Source organism: Cervus canadensis, chromosome 25 (genome assembly GCF_019320065.1).
Source record: "Cervus canadensis isolate Bull #8, Minnesota chromosome 25, ASM1932006v1, whole genome shotgun sequence".
Classification (NCBI taxonomy): domain Eukaryota; kingdom Metazoa; phylum Chordata; class Mammalia; order Artiodactyla; family Cervidae; genus Cervus; species Cervus canadensis.
In genome coordinates, this window is record NC_057410.1 from 28,186,895 (window position 1) to 28,205,022 (window position 18,128).

General features: G+C 50.9%; 2 protein-coding genes across 3 annotated transcripts; one reads left to right on the forward strand and one right to left on the reverse strand.

Annotated features, from left to right (window-relative positions):
- Positions 1–1,126: 1,126 nt before the first annotated feature.
- LOC122427392 (keratin, type II cuticular Hb1-like) lies at positions 1,127–6,802 on the forward strand. Of its 2 annotated transcripts, none has more exons than XM_043446832.1 (5): positions 1,127–1,244; positions 2,513–2,638; positions 4,605–4,825; positions 5,818–5,849; positions 6,343–6,802. In XM_043446832.1, exons 1-5 carry the CDS (start codon positions 1,242–1,244, stop codon positions 6,531–6,533), a joined length of 573 nt encoding a protein of 190 aa, XP_043302767.1. In that variant the 5' UTR covers positions 1,127–1,241; the 3' UTR covers positions 6,534–6,802. The 2 variants fall into 2 exon arrangements, with proteins under 2 accessions (XP_043302767.1, XP_043302766.1); XM_043446831.1 differs by having other exon boundaries at positions 1,161–1,244; positions 2,259–2,638.
- Positions 6,803–12,194: 5,392 nt separating this feature from the next.
- Positions 12,195–18,128, reverse strand: LOC122427387 (keratin, type II cuticular Hb1). Its single transcript, XM_043446825.1, has 9 exons — positions 17,675–18,128; positions 16,258–16,466; positions 15,439–15,499; positions 14,587–14,682; positions 14,196–14,360; positions 13,792–13,917; positions 13,357–13,577; positions 13,062–13,093; positions 12,195–12,819 (listed from the first exon to the last, which is right to left on the reverse strand). The coding sequence occupies exons 1-9, from the start codon at positions 18,041–18,043 to the stop codon at positions 12,605–12,607; spliced, it is 1,494 nt and encodes a 497-aa protein (XP_043302760.1). The 5' UTR covers positions 18,044–18,128; the 3' UTR covers positions 12,195–12,604.

Sequence of the window (18,128 nt, forward strand, 5' to 3'; positions counted from 1 at the left end):
CATGTGAGATCTTAGCTCCCTGATCAGGGATAGAATCTGTCTTCCTTGCATTGCAACACAGATTTTTAACCACTGGACCACCAAGGAAGTCCCTAAAATGTATTTCTTATAACTTGAGCTATGGCTATAAAAAAAAGTTTGACAGCCAGTACCGCAAAAAAACTCTTGCCAAAGTACGCTAGCAAATACATATCCCAAAGTTCATAGCAGCATTGTTTGCTATGATCAAAAGAAAAAAAAAAGCACATGTGTATACCCCTAGGAGCAATAATCACACTGGGATACTCTACAGCATTGCAATACAAACTAAGCTACATGCATCAGAATGGTTGAATCGCACAATTAGAATGTTGAGGAGGGAGAAGTAAGTCATAGAAGCCTGCATGTAATTCTATTTATAGAAATCTTACAGGAAGGCAAAACTAAAACAGTTGCTTAGGAATTCATACACATATGATACAACAATAAAGAAAACACAAGGGGGTGCTTAACACAAAAACCCAAGATAGTGGTCACCTTGCAGAGTGAATGGGGTCAGAGGGAGAGGATGCTGTAAGCAGGAAGGGTCAGTCCCACAGCGGGCTTTGAAGGTTCTGGTGGGCACACAGGGGCTTGTTTTATTATGTCGCTATTTAAATCATCAAATGCATGTTATATATACTCTTGTATGTATGAGAAATTTATCAAACAGAAGAAAATGCCGATCAACTTGTGTTCTCTGGTCCCTGTTACTCCTTCAGCTTGGAGTCCTGTCTTTACTCAGATTTCTTACCTACTAGTGGAAATGAACTCCCAGCCAGAGTCTCTCTCCCTCCTATCTGTATTCTGCATTGCTATCAGACAGGCCTTCCACACTGCATTGTACATACACCAGGCTGCTGGCCTCTTCAAGCACTTTCTGTGGCTCCCTGTTGCCCACTCCCAAAGCCCAGACTCCCCAGCTCCACACGTTTCCCCCACCTGAAGTCCTTTTCCTTCCCCCACCCCGCTTCCTCCTCCTCCTCTTTCCTTGAAGGTCCATTCCAGCTCAGAGACTAACATGTTCCCCTCTGGGCTCACAGGATGGCCCCTTCCACCACTCTCCCCAATCAGAACTCTGCAAATGTAACAAGATGAGGTCACAGAGCCACCAGGAAGAAGAGGCTTTGTCCTTCAGAGCTGAGCATTCTAGGAGCTCTCTGGGCTACAGCTGAGCTTCAGGGACCACGGGAGGCTTGGAGGAGAGAACAGCTCTGCTCATCATGGTAAGACTTGTCTACACAGCTCATTAGTTCACACAGGAGGAGGGATCTTGAACTCAGTCCAGATCTGTTGGACCCCGCCAGGCACGAGCTTGCCTGCTGAGTCTTCAGCTTTTGGGAACAAGAGCGGGTACAGGCAGTAAGAATAGGGCAGAGATTGGTGGGAAATGAAGTTTTGCAGTCTCTTTTCATCCATTCCCCACACCCTACCTATCAATACCTTGGAAGGAAATTTGCACTGGGCTGGAGTGAACAGTTCCTATTCTCTGTGTTGAAGGGCCTGTGTGACACTATCTGTTCCTTGGGGAGTAGAGCAAAGTGCGTGGACTTAAGATGCAGCCAGGCTCAGCCATTGACTGCAGGGTCGGTCATATCCCTCAGGGTCCCTACTTCTTGCATGGTGGCTGAGCATCAGCTTGCCCGAGGGAAGATAATAGATACAGGAACATCTCCCTGGTCTACTTCACGGGTGGTCCTGAGCCCCAGGGGGATGGTGGAGGAAAAATACTGGAGAGTATAAGGCACTGTGAAAGCATGGTCACCGTACCCAACTGGTTAGATGTTGGCATGTACAGACAGGATGCAGGAAGGGTAAAGGCCCACTGATTTGGTCCCTTGTCGTCCCATAATGTGGTCCCAGAGTGGCCTGGGGTTTGGGAAAGTAGCTGGAAACTGGATCTCTTGTCACTGATTAATAACCTTTTAGGAAGTTTAGGAAATTTTCTTAGGAAAAGTTCTTCATATTTAGGAATTAGGAAATTTTCTTCATATTAGGAAAGTTTCTTCATATTCTTAGATTTGAAAAAGTATTTTTAAAATTCAGGAATGTTGAATTTTATTAACTGCCTTTTGTATTCATTTAGATGAGTCTGTGTAGTGAAGGACGGGAATTGATTTCCTAGGGTTAGCTACCCTGATTCTTGGGGTCAGTTTGGTGTGGTCTCAGTCCAAAGACTCAGCAAACTGCTGCACTGTTTCCCTTTGTGGCTGAGTTCACACTACCTTTGGCATCCACAGACCTGGTGACCCACATGCCCTGGTGCCAGCCAAGTGCGCTTCCTTCTCTCAACCACCTCTGGGGATAGAAAGGATGACCATTCCCATCTTATAGATGGAGAAGCAGAGGCTCAGAGGAGTCAAGTGACCCACCCATGATAGCAAGTGGGTGGGTGGGTGCTGGAACGGTCTTGCTGATCTCCAGTGAATGCACCTGCTGCTTCCTCATCTTCTTGATCAACCCCCCACCCCACTTGGCTGTCCCCACCTCACAGTGCGAGGGGATAAAGGCAACAGTGCAGAAACACGTGCAGAACTTGCGACACAGTAAGGAGGAGCTAAACAGGCTGAACCAGGCCATCCAGCGGCTGACAGCGGAAGTGGATGGCACCAAGAGCCAGGTGAGGGGCGGGCGTTGGGGTGGCTGAGTGGTGATGCTGGTGACGCATCCTAGACTAGACTAGACCTTCCCCCCATCCTTTGGATAGAGTTTCTCTTTGTGAATGTCTGAGCAAACAGGAGTGTGGTTATGTGTGTATATACCATGCTTCCATTTGCCCAGGACTTTGAGTTTTTTTTTTTTAATGTGGATACGTAATTAACATGTAGGTAAAAATGTATGCATATGGATGCTTGTTTGTATATCATTTTTTATGTATATATATATATATATTTTTAAGTCTGTATGTTTTGTGATTGTCCTATAGTGTGAAATTTGAGCCCATCTTCAGAAATGGCAAGATCTTACCTAGAAATTCAGTACCATGGATTCCGTCTATAAACATGCAGATCTGGCAATATTAAACTGGTCTCACATGGTCTCACACAGTAACATCTGGTGAGAGAAGAGAGGCCTCTACCTTCTCTTTCATCTTCACATGGGGGTCATGTTCCTGCAGTGTGCCTCAGACTCCACCACTCCAAATTGCATCCTTTGACACTGAGGCAGAGGGATCTTTGCCATTTAGCCTCACCTTGGCTAGTACTCTTTGTCATTCTTGTCAAAGAGATACAGCTAGGCTCTGGATCTAGTTCTCTATCTAAGGTGAAGAAATGAAAGACTGAAAACAGGAAAGACATCCTTGTGATTTCAGGAAAATTAGAGTGTGTATATTTCTTTGTAGAGCTGGGTACTATCCACATATACTTTACATTTGGCCTTTATTCCCTTTCCCCTCCCTCCCTGCCACCCCCGCTGTGCCCAGTCTTAGTTACAGAACTCCTAGTTCCCTGATCAGGGATGGAACCAGGCCCTGGGCATTGGGAGTGCAGTCTTAACCAATGAACCACCAGGAAAGTCCCTGGCCTGTACTTTTTTGATGTCTCCAGCCAGGCTCTGTAGGCATTTGTGTTTCTCAGGCTTTAGGCTCCAGAAAGAGAAGGTTCCCACATGAATGCCCTCTTTCTCCCCACCTCTCTCCCTCTCACCCGCTCCTCTTTTTTCTCAGCCGCCCTCTTAGTTAAGCTCCTGCCCCAGCCCATGCTCCACCCCGCAAAGGGAAGAGGTTCTGCTTCCAGTCAGTTCTTGTTTTCTGCAGAGACAAGTGTCTCAGGCTCTGCAGGATATTTGTGGGGGTTCTCCCTTCTCCAGGAACCCCTGGCTTTGAGGAGGGACAAACTGTTCAGGTTCCAGGGGTGACAGAGTGGTGGCTGGGTGGGCCCAGTCTCCCAGCAGCCTCAGCTGCTCTGATTCCCCGACTGGTTCCCTAGGCAGCAAGTATGCCTCACCAAGGCAGGCCTTTATTATCAATATTTTTTTTCCCTAGAAAACTACAAATTCCAGTCTCTTATGAGGAAAGGATACTCTTCCTGTTCATTCCCTGATGAAACAATAACCCCAGAATGACATGCTAAAATGTATTTGATGCTTCCCAGCCCCTAGCTCATTTTGGAAGTGTCACTATACTAGATGTGGGCTTCCCAGGTGGGCTAGTGGTAAAGAACCAGTCTGCCAAGGTGGGAGCTGCAGAAGACACGGGTTCAACCTCTGGGTTGGGAAGATCCCCTGGAGGAACACATGGCAACCCACTCCAGTATTCTTGCCTGGAGAATCCCATGGACAGAGGAGCCTGGTGGGCTACAGTCCATGGGGTTGCAAAGAGTTGGACATGACTGAAGCAACTTAGCATGCACACACACATACTAGATGCAAAAGGCTCTCAGTCATCTAAGAAGGCTGGTCCCCAACCTCCACCCTGGGAGTGGGGCAGACACACAAACACAGATTTCAGAGCAGGCACACTCATTCCCCTTAACGATCTCTAGTTTCTCTTCGGCCCTCCGGCTATGGAGAAAGGTGTGGATCCTTGAGTGGGGAGGGGCTGAGGATGTCCTCCTGTCTGTGTTCTTTGCCCCCTTTGTCCCCAGCCCTGTGAACCAGAGAGAGGCAAGGACCCAGCCGCTCTGCAGAAGGAAAGTGCCTCAGGAAGCGCCAAGGGCAAGCTGGTCTGGCTGGAAGCTGCCCTGCAGAAGGCCAAGCAGGACATGGTGCGACAGCTGCGTGAGTACCAGAAGCTCATGATCGTCAAGCTGGGCCTGGAGTTTGAGATCGCCATCTACAGGAAACTGCTGGAGGGCGAGGAGAGCAGGTGAGGGCTAGGCGGTGCTTCAGATGTGGTCAAGGCGAGGAGTAGAGAGGCTTTGGGAGGATCCTGCCTGGGTCCTCGCCAGCTGGGGTGGGGGATAAAGTGAGGAGAGGTGAGCTGGGTATCCAGGGATCTGTTCTCCTGGAGTCAGTTTTCTTCCCACCATCTCACAGACCTTTAGACCAAGGGTCCCAGCTAACAAGTAACCTTAGCACCTGTGATGAGTGACTCTTTTACTCCCAGGATCAGAAAGCAGGGGCCAGTTTGTATACTGAGACAACTGCAAGGACCAAGGCCCAGCCAGGGGGAGTAAGATCGCTGGTGTGGGCGCCTTCAGCTCTGCTCCTCTCTCCTTCAGGCCTAGGGAAGGCAGGGTTTATGGCGACAGGTAGGGTCTGGCTTTTAACATTAGGCAGGTAGAGACCCAAGGGCTTCCAGCTTCAGCTGGGCCCACTAGGCTGAGGGGAAGGAAAGGGAACCCATTGTGCAGCAGACAAGCTGCATTTATTGTCTCCTTTAAACTCCTGGGGGGGAGGAGGAGGTTCTATTATCCCCATTTTACAGATGAGGAAACTGAGTCTCAGAGAATAAAAGCCACCTTAAGGACCCACAGGTAGAAACTGACTGGGTGAGGCTTGAATAATATTCTCCAGACAACTGACCTACCTCCTCTAGGACCTGCCTTCAAAATGCCCCCATCATGGGGTCTAATTTCAAGATAAGCTAAAGACAGTGTAGATCTTCTGCCTTCTCCCTTCTCTAAGAATTCTTCAGTAAAAGAATTATTTGAATTTAAGACAGGAAGGGTTGAATGTAAAGGTCCAGAAGGAGTCTTTACTCGAAAGGGCTGAGGGGATCTGAGAGACCCAAGGAGCTTTCAGAATGGAAGGATTTCTGCCTGTCTGGAAGGGGCCAGAAGTGCTTTGTTTTGAAGAAGGGTGACTTTTCTGTCTGGTAGATGGATTCACTCACCTGCTCCCTCCTTCTCCCTGCAGGCTTGGTCTGGGATTTGGGGCAGGAAATGTCAGTAAGTAAATAAGAGAGTAACTTGGGATGAAAGGGGTCACATGTTATCCCCTCCCCACCCTGGGTATGTATCCTCTCTGGGGAGGGAGTAGGTAGCCAGCCACTTCCTCTGTGTCTCCCATTTGTGAGGGCTGCTTTTATTCTCTTGGGGATGGTTTACTGGTGTTTGTGTGTATCGGGAAAGGGAGTTCTGTGGTCTGTTCTTTGGCGGGGGATCTGTTGGTGTGTCTTGGGGTGTGGGAGGAAGGTCTGTGGGTTCATCCCCGTGGAAGAAACTGTTTTATTCTCGCGTGGGGGAGAATCTGGGGCTGACTCCAGGGAGGGGACATTCCCGAGTTTGTTTCTTAGGGGATGGGGTCTGTGTATCTGTCACTTTGAGGAGTTTGCACGTCTGTCTCCTGGTAGGGGGAGGTGTCTGCGCATCTGTATATCTGTATGTCTGTCTTCTGGGGCGGAAAGGGCAGGGGAGACGATAGAGCTTTTTCCTCCAACAGCCGCTCTCCGCTCAGTCCTGGGAAGTGCTCCCACCGGCCTGCCGGGCTCAGCCTCGGGCGCCGAGGCGCTGCTGCCGCCCGGAGCGGGTCCCAGCTCCGTGGAGACGAGCGCCCCTGGCGGCGGCTGTGCCCTCTGCGGCTCCCCCGGTTGTGTCGCGGGTTTACGCTGCAGCGGCTCACGCGGATGCTGAATCCTTCCTGCCCCACTCCGGAGAAGTTAAGGAACCCTAGCTTCCTCCCCAGTGACTTGGACCTGTATCTCAGATGCCCTCTCCCATGGTTCCGACCCTCGTCTTACCTCTCCCTCTTGTCCCCGACCCTAGAGTATAAAGTCTTTGAATGCAGTTTACTGGACCATGGTAGACCCGTCCCCAGTGTGGGGATAGGCTGGACGCTGTGCCACTGGGAAGCATGGCATTTGTCTTCCCTGGACACAGCACCCTTCCCCTCTGAACTGCCCCATCCCCTTCTTTTCCTGGGACTCCTCCTCTGCAATAAAAAGTTATGTAGCAGTTGGAGCGTTCCTGCTGTTTGGGCCTAGATTCTTCAGGCTCTTTATCCCCAGAGCAAAGACAAAGCTGGCTGGATTTGGGGGAGGGAAAAGAAAAGGGGAGACATTACCAGGAAGCAACCCCGCTTTGGCTGTGTGGGTCCACATGACTTCAGTTGATGGCGATATCAGAGGACCAGGATCTTAAGGGTTGGGGATGTTCTGTGTGTGTGTGTGTGTTTGTGTGTGTGTGAGGGCCCCTGGAGCTACCAGGAAAACCCAGTGAAAGGGAAAGAAGGGGTTGATTCATGCATGATGGAGGACTGATTCCCAGTCTGGGGTCCACAGGCAGCTGATCTTGCCAGAGTTGCTGAGAACTGCATTCATTGATCCACTCACTCTATAAGCGCCGAATGGCCACTGAGGGTCAGGCATAGTGCTTGGTGGGCAAGGAACTCTAGTTCTGGGCAGTGGTCTGGTGGTGGGTGGGTGGGTGGGTGGCAGAAGGCCTTAAACCAGGAAATGGAGCAGAAAGAAATACAGTGATGGGGTTGAAGGTGAGCCTCTCTCTACTGCCCTGGTGCGAGCACTTGAGGACAGGCCCTGGGGAAAATGACCCTGGCAGATTAGGGCTGGAGGACATGGACACAGTTGGGTGGTCCAGGTTTTAAATGAACAAATCATCTGACCATGGTCTGGGAACAACATACCACAGAGGAGGAAAACATGAGCTTTGGAATCAGAAGTTCCAGTTTGGCTACTTCCAGGTTTCTGGTGTAGTTTGGTCTGCATTTTCACAAGGCACCTTTGGGAGGGGGTGCAGAAGGTAGGCCAGTTTGTGGCAGTGGGGTGGCCTGAGAAAGGCTGGGTTTCTGGGTTCTTTCCTTGCCACACAGGCCTGAGAGAAGCCTCCATTCAAGGAGCTCACATTCTTTTCTGTTGCACAAAGGATTACATCACCAACCTATCTGGCGGACAATGGTCCCTGCTTTCTATGTCCCTGGGTGGGGCTAAGGTGAGTCACTGGCCAGAGGCCCCAGGTTTACCTTTTAAGGTTCGCTAGTGCCAGAATGTCTGCTGTGTTTTCTGGGTTCCTGCCCAGAGAACAGGTACCCAAAAGGCCTACCTCCTGGATAAACAGAGCAGTCTCATGCAAGAGGAATGGGACCAGAACTTGGCTGGTAGCCTGCCATTCACCTGAGGGACAGGGAACAGGGCCCCACTGGACTCACGCATTAGCCCCCTTGATCCTTTCTGACCGACACCAATGGTATAAACATTCTGACCAACACACCCAATGCAAAGCAGCTGCCTGAAAGCAGAGCCGCTCCTCTGCACACTTCTTCAGGTGGATTTTGTGTTCCCTGCATTTTGCTAGGAGGTGATGAGATTCTCTGATATTCAAAGTCAGGTTTTTCCACCTTCTGCCGTGTTGATCATGTCAATGAAGGAAGATTACGGGAAGTGAAAAAGGAAGAACTATGCCCCTCCCTGCCCTCCCCCCCACCCCATGTACCCCAGGAGCTGTAGGCAGGATTGATGGTGAGTATCCTGCATCCAGTATCACTGAGGACTGGTTGCAGACCACAGGTTTTCTTTCCAAATCCCAAGCCTGATGTCAGGCTAGAGACGCCAAGGGCCATGGGGTCAGATTTTAGTCACCTGTTGGGCCCAGGCCAATGCTTGTGGTCTGGGGACCAATTTTCTGAGTGGCTTTCCTGGCCACAGGCCACATTCCAGCCTGGGGCATTTATGGAGAGTCAGTCCTAGTCTATTTACAAAGCTTTGTGAGTCGAGTGACTTCTGAAGAGAGGAGAGGTGTCACCAGTTGCTTCTCAGCGAAAGAGATCCTGAGGGGTCAGCCCCCATCTGCCCCCACACCTGCCTCACACTTGACAGCAGCACTTGGAGTGTTGGATGCAACTTCATAGCATCCCTTGAGGACTGTGACATATCTCATCCACCCATCTCCAGAGTCTGCCATGTAGTAGATATGAATGGGCTGAAGCTCTGTGGTCTTGTGTGGTCCACTCTGTTCTTGGATGAATTGGGAGCTGTTCTTCCACTATTAACCCTAGAGACCTCCTTGAGAGTCTCTTAATGCATCTAAATGCGGCCCTTCCTGATGTGATTCTAGCTACAGTATATCAGCCAGTCCAGCCTGGAATAAGAAGAAAGGGCCCAGATTCTGTTCCCAATCTTGCTTTTACTTTTCAACTGTTTCTGGGCCTCAGTCCTGCTCTCTCTACACCTAATGAAGTTTCATTTATCCCTTGTATTTTTCCTCCCTAATTAACCTCTCTACTGTTGATCTGTAAAATAAGAATAGTACCTAACACAGGGAGGTTTCAGAATTAAATATATTACTATATGTAAGGAGCTGAAAATATAGTAAGAATTCTGTGAATATAATCAATATTTCACTTACTGGAGTTCTTGGGAAAAGTTTTGAGTACCTTTGAAGAAGGCTGTCTAACTTCAAGAAGGCCAGCTGATCTCCTTCTGTCCTGGCTGGAGCTGCAGTAATTGCAGGGCAGGAGGGGTAGGCAGAGGAGCCCAAGTTAGAGCTAGGGTTCCCCAGCCAGAGGGTACCTCCCCAGTATGACCCCCAGCAGCACCTGCCTATCTCCACTCCCACCACACTGTGGAGTCCAGTTCTTCACATGTGACCCTGTCTCACCCTGTCCACTTGTGCACACACACTGCAGTCATACCCTGTTGTACCCACAGATGTCCTCTCTTCAGCACATACACACAGGTATACACATATTCACACACGTACGTGTTTCCACACAGATGCCCAGACCTGTGCATGTACCTGGATGCAATCATTCTGTTCCATTCACAGGCAGAAACCTACAGACAGTGAGCTGTGAGGGATGAAGCACAGTGCCTGACACCATGGCTCCCTACTGCCCTCCAGCTCCTTGTCCTGTCCCATGTCTGCTAAAGAATCATAGACCTTTCACTGATTACACGGGCCAAGACACGGAAGCAACCTAAATGTTCATTGACGGATGGATTACGAAGATGTGGCATATATATACTAGAATATTACTCAGCCATAAAAAAGAATGAAATAATGCCATTTGCAGCAACATACTTGGACCTAGAGATTATCACACTTAAGCAAAGTAAGACAGAGAAAGACAAATATGATACCACTTATATGTGGAGTCTAAAAAAGTGATCCTAATGAACTTATTTACAAAACAGACTCACAGAGTTAGAAAACAAACTTGCAGTTAGCCAAAGGGGAAAGATCAGGGGGAGGGATAAGTTAGGAGATCGGGTTTAAGAGATTCAAACTACTATATATAAAAAAACAACAGGTCCTACTGTATAGCACAGGGAACTATATTAGATAACCTATAATAACCTAAAATGTAAAAGAATATGAAAAATAGTATCTATCTCTCTATCTATATATATACTGAATCACTTTGTTGTATACCTGAAACTAACACAACATTGTAAATCAACTATATTTCAATTAAAAAAAAATAGAACTTTAAATGGCTAAGGGACCTTAGCGTCTATCTGGTCCAATCATTTTTTTTTTTTTTTCCCACTAATGAATACACTGAGGCCTAGAAAGGAGAAGTGACTTGCTGAATGTCACACAGCAAGATGTTTCATTTTCTTTACCATCCTGCATCATGGGCAATATGCATGTGATTCATTCACCCTCGTGCCTCTGCCTAAGCCTGTCCAGGACTGGGAACCTATAGGTAGGTGAGGATTGTGGAGCTGGAGTAGGTAAGAGGTCAGAGCCAGAGGGAGGGTGAGAGAGGGAAGTATGACAGGTCATCAAGGTCCCCTGGGCTGATGAGACTAGTGAGATGCAGAGGGAGGGGTCAGTTGATGGAGCTGTCTCTCAGGACTAGTGGCTCCTGAACTGGGAGTGGGGGATAGAGCTGATGCTGGGGCCTTGCATCTGGACTCCAGACAAGGTCTACTACTGAGCTGTGTGTTGTCACAGCACAGAGGGCTGGTTAGAACAGTTGTGGATTCTAGAACTCTCCGAGGGCTCTGTCCTCAGAATTCCATTGGAGGGTAGAGGGACACATTGGTGGTCAGAAGACCTAGGATTAATCCTGTCCTTTAAAAGAGCCTGTGTCTTTCCAGACCTCTCACTTCTGGTCTCAATTATTTCTATTGTGATGGAATGGGGGCTTCCATTTCTGTTAGCTTCCTGGGCCTGGATCCAGAAGTTTTGAGACTCACTGTGCTGTATATGTGTATATTCGGGTACTCAGTTCAGTCTCTAGTGAAGCTGAGGGGTCATCGTCCCACTTGCACCAGCACTTGTAATATCCTTATCAGTGTCAGGGGGACAGTTTACTGCAGGAGGCGCTTGATGGCCCAGAAGATGTGGGGATTTCTCTTTATGCTTGCATCTCTGATCACAGATATAAGTGTAATGATAGGCAGGCCATGGCCCTTATCCCAGGAAGGATTTCTATTTTATAGTCTGCAAAAGAATACTACTGACAATAAATACATGTTGTGGTTATTTTGTGGCAAGCACTAGTTATTTTGCATATATAAAATTCTTTCATCCTGCCAACAGCCCTAGGAGGTGAAAAAGAGGTGCTCTTTTTAGCATTTCACTTTAGACGTATGGAAACTGAGGCACAGAGAGGGTAAGTAAACTGCTCAAAGTCACTCAGCTACGAACAGAGCCCAGTTTTGGACCCATGCAGTCTGGATCCAGGGTCTGTTTACTCACCTCTGGGCCACATCATCTTTTTACTCCTTGTTGTTGTCTAGCTTTGAGGTAATTTATCAGTGATGGCAGGTCTCCAAACCCCAAAAGAACTCCATTAAAAAAAAAAAGGCAGTCATATCAAAAGCTTTTTGAAAGCTTAAGTCACATTCATATATTCACCCCTTAAAGAATTCTCATGAATTACTCAGGCATGAGTCTTCTCCACCAAAGCCAAGAGTGATGTTTCCTTAAGCTCTGAGTGACTGTTGACTCTATTCATAAGTTTACAGATGTGCACAGAGGTGATTTCTGGGAGGCAGCTGTGGCTTAGTGACATAACCACTGAACATTCAAACGAGGTTCAAACCCCAGCTGTGTGCCACTGAACTCAGGGTAGGGCCTGGCCCCTGCTGCTGTGGGTCCCTGAGGTCTAGTTTCTTCCTCTGCAAGATATAGCATGAAGGTGGTGTGGATAAAATTACAGGCTATAGTGGCCTAGCACCGTCCTTGGCTAAATCCGAGACTGCTGTGAGCCCAGGGACAGAGGACTCTAGTGGAGACCCCAGATCTGGGGCTTTCTCTGTCTGCTTCATGTTTGGGGACCCTCCCAAACCTCGACCCTGAGGAGGAAAACAGAAGTACAGACAAGGCTCAGGGTTGGCTACAGTGGTTTATTGGAAACACAGATCTTGGAAGAGATGAACACAGCAGAGAAGGAAGGGAGATGCTGGGACAGGGTGGGGACTCTGGCCATTGGCCCCACAACAACCCAGAGTAGGGTCTTGGTCCTCCCTGCGCTGGGGTCCCTTCCTGTGGTGACCAAAAGGACTTTTTTCTAGCGTAGCCTTTCCCAGCGCGGGCGGCAGAACCCAGGAAGAGGGCATTAAGCACAGGCGTGAGGAGAGGACAGGAGTGGGACGGACCTTTCCAAGTACGAGAGAGGTAGCCTAGGGCTTGCTCCGCCCAGAGCTGGGGTGGGCGGGGAGGGGGCGGGGCCATGCAGGGCGGGCCCCGCCGGGCTGCGCGGGAGAGATGCCCGGGCGGGGCCTGAGATGGGAGGCCTAACATTTGCGACAGACGCTGCCGCAGGAGCCCACGCCGCTCGCGCCCAGGCCGCAAGACGTGACGGAATTGCGGGGGCCGCAGGGCGCGCACAGGCCGGTGCTCACCGCCAGGTTCCCGCTGCAGGGGGCGCTGCAGACGCTGCCCGTCACTGGCCGGGAGCCCGACACGCAGAGGTCCCCGCAGACGACCCCGCCGCGGGAGCTGCTGACACCTGCGAACCCCAAAGACTGAGTCAAAATTCTGGGGGGGCCGAGGGTGCCGCCTCCCCGACTATGACCCTCTCCAAGCATCTTAACAACTCTAGTCCAAAAGAAGTGGTCCTTCCTGCTGTCTGACCCCAAATCCCTCTTCCTGTGATGACAGCCCACTCATTTTTAGGTGTCAGAGAAAACACTACTTCCATCCTTTACAGGAAGCGAGTAAACCCATCCACACAGGGCCTAGGATACTCACAGACATTCACGGACCCAACGCCTTCACACAGTCTGAGAGGGAAGAAGAAAAAGGCAACATTAGTGACAGCCAGAGCTGCAAACAGAGCTCCACAAATTCTTGGAGTGGGGTCCACCAGTGATAAGAAGGAGGGGCAGAGTGTCAGAAGGAAGAGTCCTCAGAATACCCCACCCCACCTCAAAGTGATAAATGATAGGTTTGCTCCAGACCTGGCCATTGCTCAGCCCGGATCAAGGGAGGTATTTGTGTAAAGGGTGGGAATGGGTAGTCAGAGCCAGGCTGGGATGGTCCTCACCTCTGCTCCTCGCCCTCCAGCAGTCGCCTGTAGGTGGCGATCTCAATGTCCAGGCCCAGCTTGGAGTTCATCACCTCCTGGTACTCTTTGAGCAGGCAGGCCATGTCCTGCTTGGCCTTCTGCAGGGCCTCCTCCAGCCCGGCCAGCTTGCACTTGGCATCAGTGAGGGCTGCCTCGCCCTGCTGCTCTGCCTGGGTCACTGCAGCCTCCAGCTTAGAGTTCTAAGGGCCCAGGAGAGAACAAGGTGGGCTATGGTCTCTCCACACAGCAGGGATCACCCCAGGAACAGGCCTCTCCCCATCATCACCTGGGGCTCCCTGAGTAACCACAGCCTTGGTCCCAAGTCATGCAAATGGACTGGAGAATGAATGGTGAGATCCAGTTGGGCACACACACTGCCTGTGGGACCCTGGGTGGGCCTCAAAAAAACCCTACCTGGCACTTGGCATTCTCGACCTCAGCCGTCAGCCTCTGGATCACGCGGTTCAGCTCATTGATCTCCTCCTTGGTGCGACGCAGGGTCTCCCCGTGTCGGATCACTGTGGCCTTGATCTCCTCACACTGGTTGTGGGGAAAGGGGACCGAGAAGCAGAGAGGCTCATGAAACTCAGGACAGGATGTACCACCCACTCAGAACAACACGGATGATTTCAGGTTGCCCAGGGCACAGCCTGTGAAACCATATATGGCAGCCCTGTCCTGCCACTATAACCTGAGAGCTGTCTGTACTTCTTTCACCACCTCTAGGGACCAGAATCCCCAGACAAAAGAAATCCTGTTAATATATACCTCACATCCCTTCCATCTTGTCTAGAACGCAGGTGTCCTGGACCACTCACCTTGCTGCGGTACCAGCTCTCAGCCTCGGCCCGGCTGCGGCTGGCAATGTCATCATACTGAGCCTTGATCTCAGCCACAATGTTGTCCATGTTCAGGTCCCGGCTGTTGTCCATCTTGACGATGACCGAGGTGTCTGAGATGTGGGCTTGGAGAACTCGGATCTCCTGCAGATGGTGGGGCAGGAGGATGGAAGGGTCTAGTTTACAGCTTTGCTTCCCCCACCACAGTGTGTACCAGCCTTCTCAGCCCTTCCTGGTCTCCAGCCCTGGCCCCCTCTGACAGCCTCATGGACTGTAGCTCCTGCCCAAATCCCTGTCCAACTCTGATCGCAGAACAGTGCCCTCTCTTCCAGGCCAGCTGCTGCTTTCTGCCTGGACCACAATCACTCACCTCCTCATATAGTCGCCGAAGGAAGTCAGTCTCCTGAATCAGGGCCTCCACATTGGCCTCAAGGTCTGATTTGCGGATGTAGGCACAGTCCACATCCTGGGAAGATGGGGAGTCTTTGAGCAAAGAGGACCCCTGGTGATCATCACCTGAATTCCTCTCTCTCCTCACACAGTACATGGAGGTGAGGGGGAAAGGATTCTGTGTTCCTCTTCCTGTCTTATCTCCATGCTGCCCTTCCCTAGAGGCATCTCACAACCTCCTCCCCTTCTAAGAACAAATGCCTTGTGCCTTGGAGGTGGACCACTAGCCTTTCACTCCTCCTACCTGAGATCTCTTACCTCCCATGTCTTCTTTTTACCCTAAGCTCGCCAGACTGGCTCCCTCGCTCAACCACCTTGACCCTTCCCTGTTTTCCAACAGTCCTCCAAAACTCCACCTGGCCACTGTTGGCTCTGCTTCATCCTCCCCCCCAGACCCTGGGACTGTGCCCCTCCTCTTAACCAGATTCCTGAAACACTAGACAGGACACCATCCCTCAACAGAGAGACGGAAGCTACCATGCCTCCATGGGACCCCAGCCACAGACTATCAACTCTGAAGCAGCACAGAATATCCAGAGATCAATTCAGTCATACCCCTGCTTCAGGTCAGGGTGCTAGTGAATTTTCCAAGGTAACTGCCCTTTTCAAAGCCTTGGATGTGCCTTTCATGACCTGGTCTATGGGAATTTCCCATCCTGACTTGGCAAGGTCACTGCACCCCACAGGGAGGTTGAGAACATAGATCTCCCCAGCAAGAGCCTGTCATTCTGATAGCCCTCATGTCTGTGCTTCCCAATCCTGTGTTACTCACCTTCTTCAGAGCCACAAACTCATTCTCGGCTGTTGCTCTTAGAGCGACTTCCTCCTCATACCTGCGGGAAAAGGACAGAGGGAGGTCACCACGTCACAGGAGTGAAGGGGACAACACTAGGGACCTCCCCACATAGCCAGATCCCTGGCAGCCCTGCTGGGTCCTCTCTGGTTGGACTTGGTGTGTTGTCTGTGATTCTCTCTCCACTTGGAATTGAGGGATCCTGGGGGTGACTCTTCTGGAACCTCATGAGCCCTGCTGCCCAAAATGCTCTGAGGTCACCTCTGGAGGAAAATAAGGACTCAGCACCAGTCAGGAGTGGACAGCAGCCCCTCTGGAGCATTGCGGTCCCAGCCTCCCCCCACCTGGGTGTCCAGCCGAGCTCAGCTGGGGGAGGACCTATGAATCTCAGAGACCATCAGCACTAGAGCAACCTAGACAGTGGGACACCCAGAGAACCAGGACCTGGCAGCCCTGAGAGACACTGAGACTCATATCACATCCAGGTGCTACAGGTGGGAGCCTCAGGGCCAGGCCTGGGAGAATGCAGATGCCTCCTCCCCACAGAGCACAGGGCACTGTTGCTGGGTGATCAGGCTGTGAGAAGAGAAGCCTGAAGGAGGGGAGAGAGACCTCCTATGGAATCACTGCCCTCCTCATAGGCATCTGAACAACGACTGCCTGATGGGAAGATCCTGCTGCATACCACCAACTTGCCCTGCATGGTCACACCCCCTTCTTTGAAATTCTTCAGTCTCATCCAGTGGGTTGAATCCATGTCCATTTCCTGTGCCCAACATCACCCCCAGCCACACTCACCTCTTCTTGTAGCCCTCCAGCACCTCCTGCAGGCTGTTGAGCTCCGAGGACAGCCTCCCGCTGTCGGCCTCTGCGCACTCAGCCTCCCGCCTCAGCGTCTCGATGTAGCCATTGAACAGGGGCTCGAGGTTGCTCTCGCAGCACTGGCGGTTCTGGTAGAACTGCAGCTTGGTCTCCAGCAGCTTGTTCTGCTGCTCCAGGAAGCGCACCTGCCATTTGGGGTGGGGGAGGGGTCAGATGGCTCCTACTGCCCCCAAGCCTATTTGGGGGATGGAGGGGCTTGGGGAGGGTGCTGATTGCTGTAAGGTAAACTCCAAAACCAGTACTTTTTCTGACAAAGGTCCATACAGTCAAAGCTAAGGTTTTTCCAGTAGTTATGTATGGATGTGACAGCTGGACCTTGAAGAAGTCTGAGTGCTGAAGAATTGATGTTTTCGAACTCTGGAGATGGAGGAGACTCTTGAGAGTCCCCTGGGCTGCAAGGAGATCAAACCAGTCAATCCTAAAGGAAATCAACCCTGAATATTTATTGGAATGACTGATGCTGAAGCTGAAGCTCCAATACTTTGGCCACTTGTTGTGAAGAGTTGACTCATTGGAAAAGACCCTGATGCTGGGAAAGACTGAGGGCAAGAGGAGAAGGAAGAGATAAAAGATGAGATAGTTGGATCGCATCACTGACTCAATGGACGTGAGTTTGAGCAAGCTCTGGGAGATGGTGAAGGATAGGGAAGCTGGTGTGCTGCAGTCCATGGGGTCGCAAAGAGTCGGACACAACTGAGGAACTGAACAACAACAACGCAAACCAAGAACTCAGCAGAGATTAGACAGAGGGGACTGTGAAAGCAAGGAAACTTCTGGATTTCAAGATAGTGATCATGTTTGGATTTTCCATATTAGAGGTGAGAGCAAGGGGTTGGGAAAGATCATTCCCTCCTCAGGTCAAGTGAGTTATCCTGACCTGCTGAGTCTAGATGGCATGTGGTCAGGAGCCAAGTAGAGCTCTTTTTGCATTTGACTGCCCCATCAGTGCCCAGCCCAAGTTTAGTATAGATGGGTTCAGGAAAGGTGTGATCAAGGACACCCACTCAAAGGTTGAACTGTGGTTCTATTCCTGTATCTTATGTGCATTTGTTAAGTCTTGTTTGCATGTATGCTTTCTTCTCTGACATGTGGTCTGGTCTGTGTGTAGGGCCCTTGCCTGTCTGGACAGAGGTTGTAAATAATAACAGTGCTCTAATCAGGAGCCCCTGCTCTAGACTCATCTCTCTGTTCTGTCTGTACCCTGGAAGTGTGTCCATCTCCTCCATCAGCCTGGGGGCTCACCTGGCCCACATCTCTCCTGCCCCCCTGACTAACCCTTGAGTGCCCACCCAGGAACGGAAGGTTCAGGAAAGGTGTGATCAAGGAAACCCACCTTGTCGATGAAGGCAGCGAATCTGTTGTTGAGACACTTGATCTGCTCCTTCTCCTCTTGCTTCACGCACTGCGCATTGGGGTCGATCTCCAGGTTGAGGGGCGTGAGGAGGCTCTCATTGACTGACACGGTGGTGATGCAGGGAGCGTTGAGGCCGCCCACGCCGCCGGAGCGGTACCCGAAGCTGCGGCCAAAGGCGCCAGTACGGAAGCCCCCGCAGACGCTGCGGCTGCCAAAGCCCCCGGTGAGGCCGCGGTAGCAGGAGATGCCACGGTAGGGGGCGGCCGTGATGCAGCAGCGGCCGGGCCGAGGTCCGCAGGCGGAGACGCAGCTGAAGGCGCGGCCACGGAATCCTGATCCGCAGGTCATGATCCTTCTGGAGGTGTAGGTTGCAGAGTACAGGCGAGGTGAGCTGGAGTCTTGTGGAAACTCCAATGTCCTCCTCAAAGAGCCG

Bases quoted from the DNA above. Each gene is read 5' to 3' on its own strand.
- LOC122427392 (XM_043446831.1), top strand. From the start codon at position 2,393: ATGATAGCAAGTGGGTGGGTGGGTGCTGGAACGGTCTTGCTGATCTCC. The intron at 4,826-5,817 runs GTGAGGGCTAGG...TTCTCCCTGCAG, and splicing joins CTGGAGGGCGAGGAGAGCAG to GCTTGGTCTGGGATTTGGGG. The intron at 5,850-6,342 runs GTAAGTAAATAA...TTCCTCCAACAG, and splicing joins ATTTGGGGCAGGAAATGTCA to CCGCTCTCCGCTCAGTCCTG.
- LOC122427387 (XM_043446825.1), bottom strand. From the start codon at position 18,043: ATGACCTGCGGATCAGGATTCCGTGGCCGCGCCTTCAGCTGCGTCTCC. The intron at 15,500-16,257 runs GTGAGTGTGGCT...CTTTTCCCGCAG, and splicing joins CTGGAGGGCTACAAGAAGAG to GTATGAGGAGGAAGTCGCTC. The intron at 13,578-13,791 runs GTAGGGTTTTTT...CTGGGCCCTTAG, and splicing joins TCGAGAATGCCAAGTGCCAG to AACTCTAAGCTGGAGGCTGC.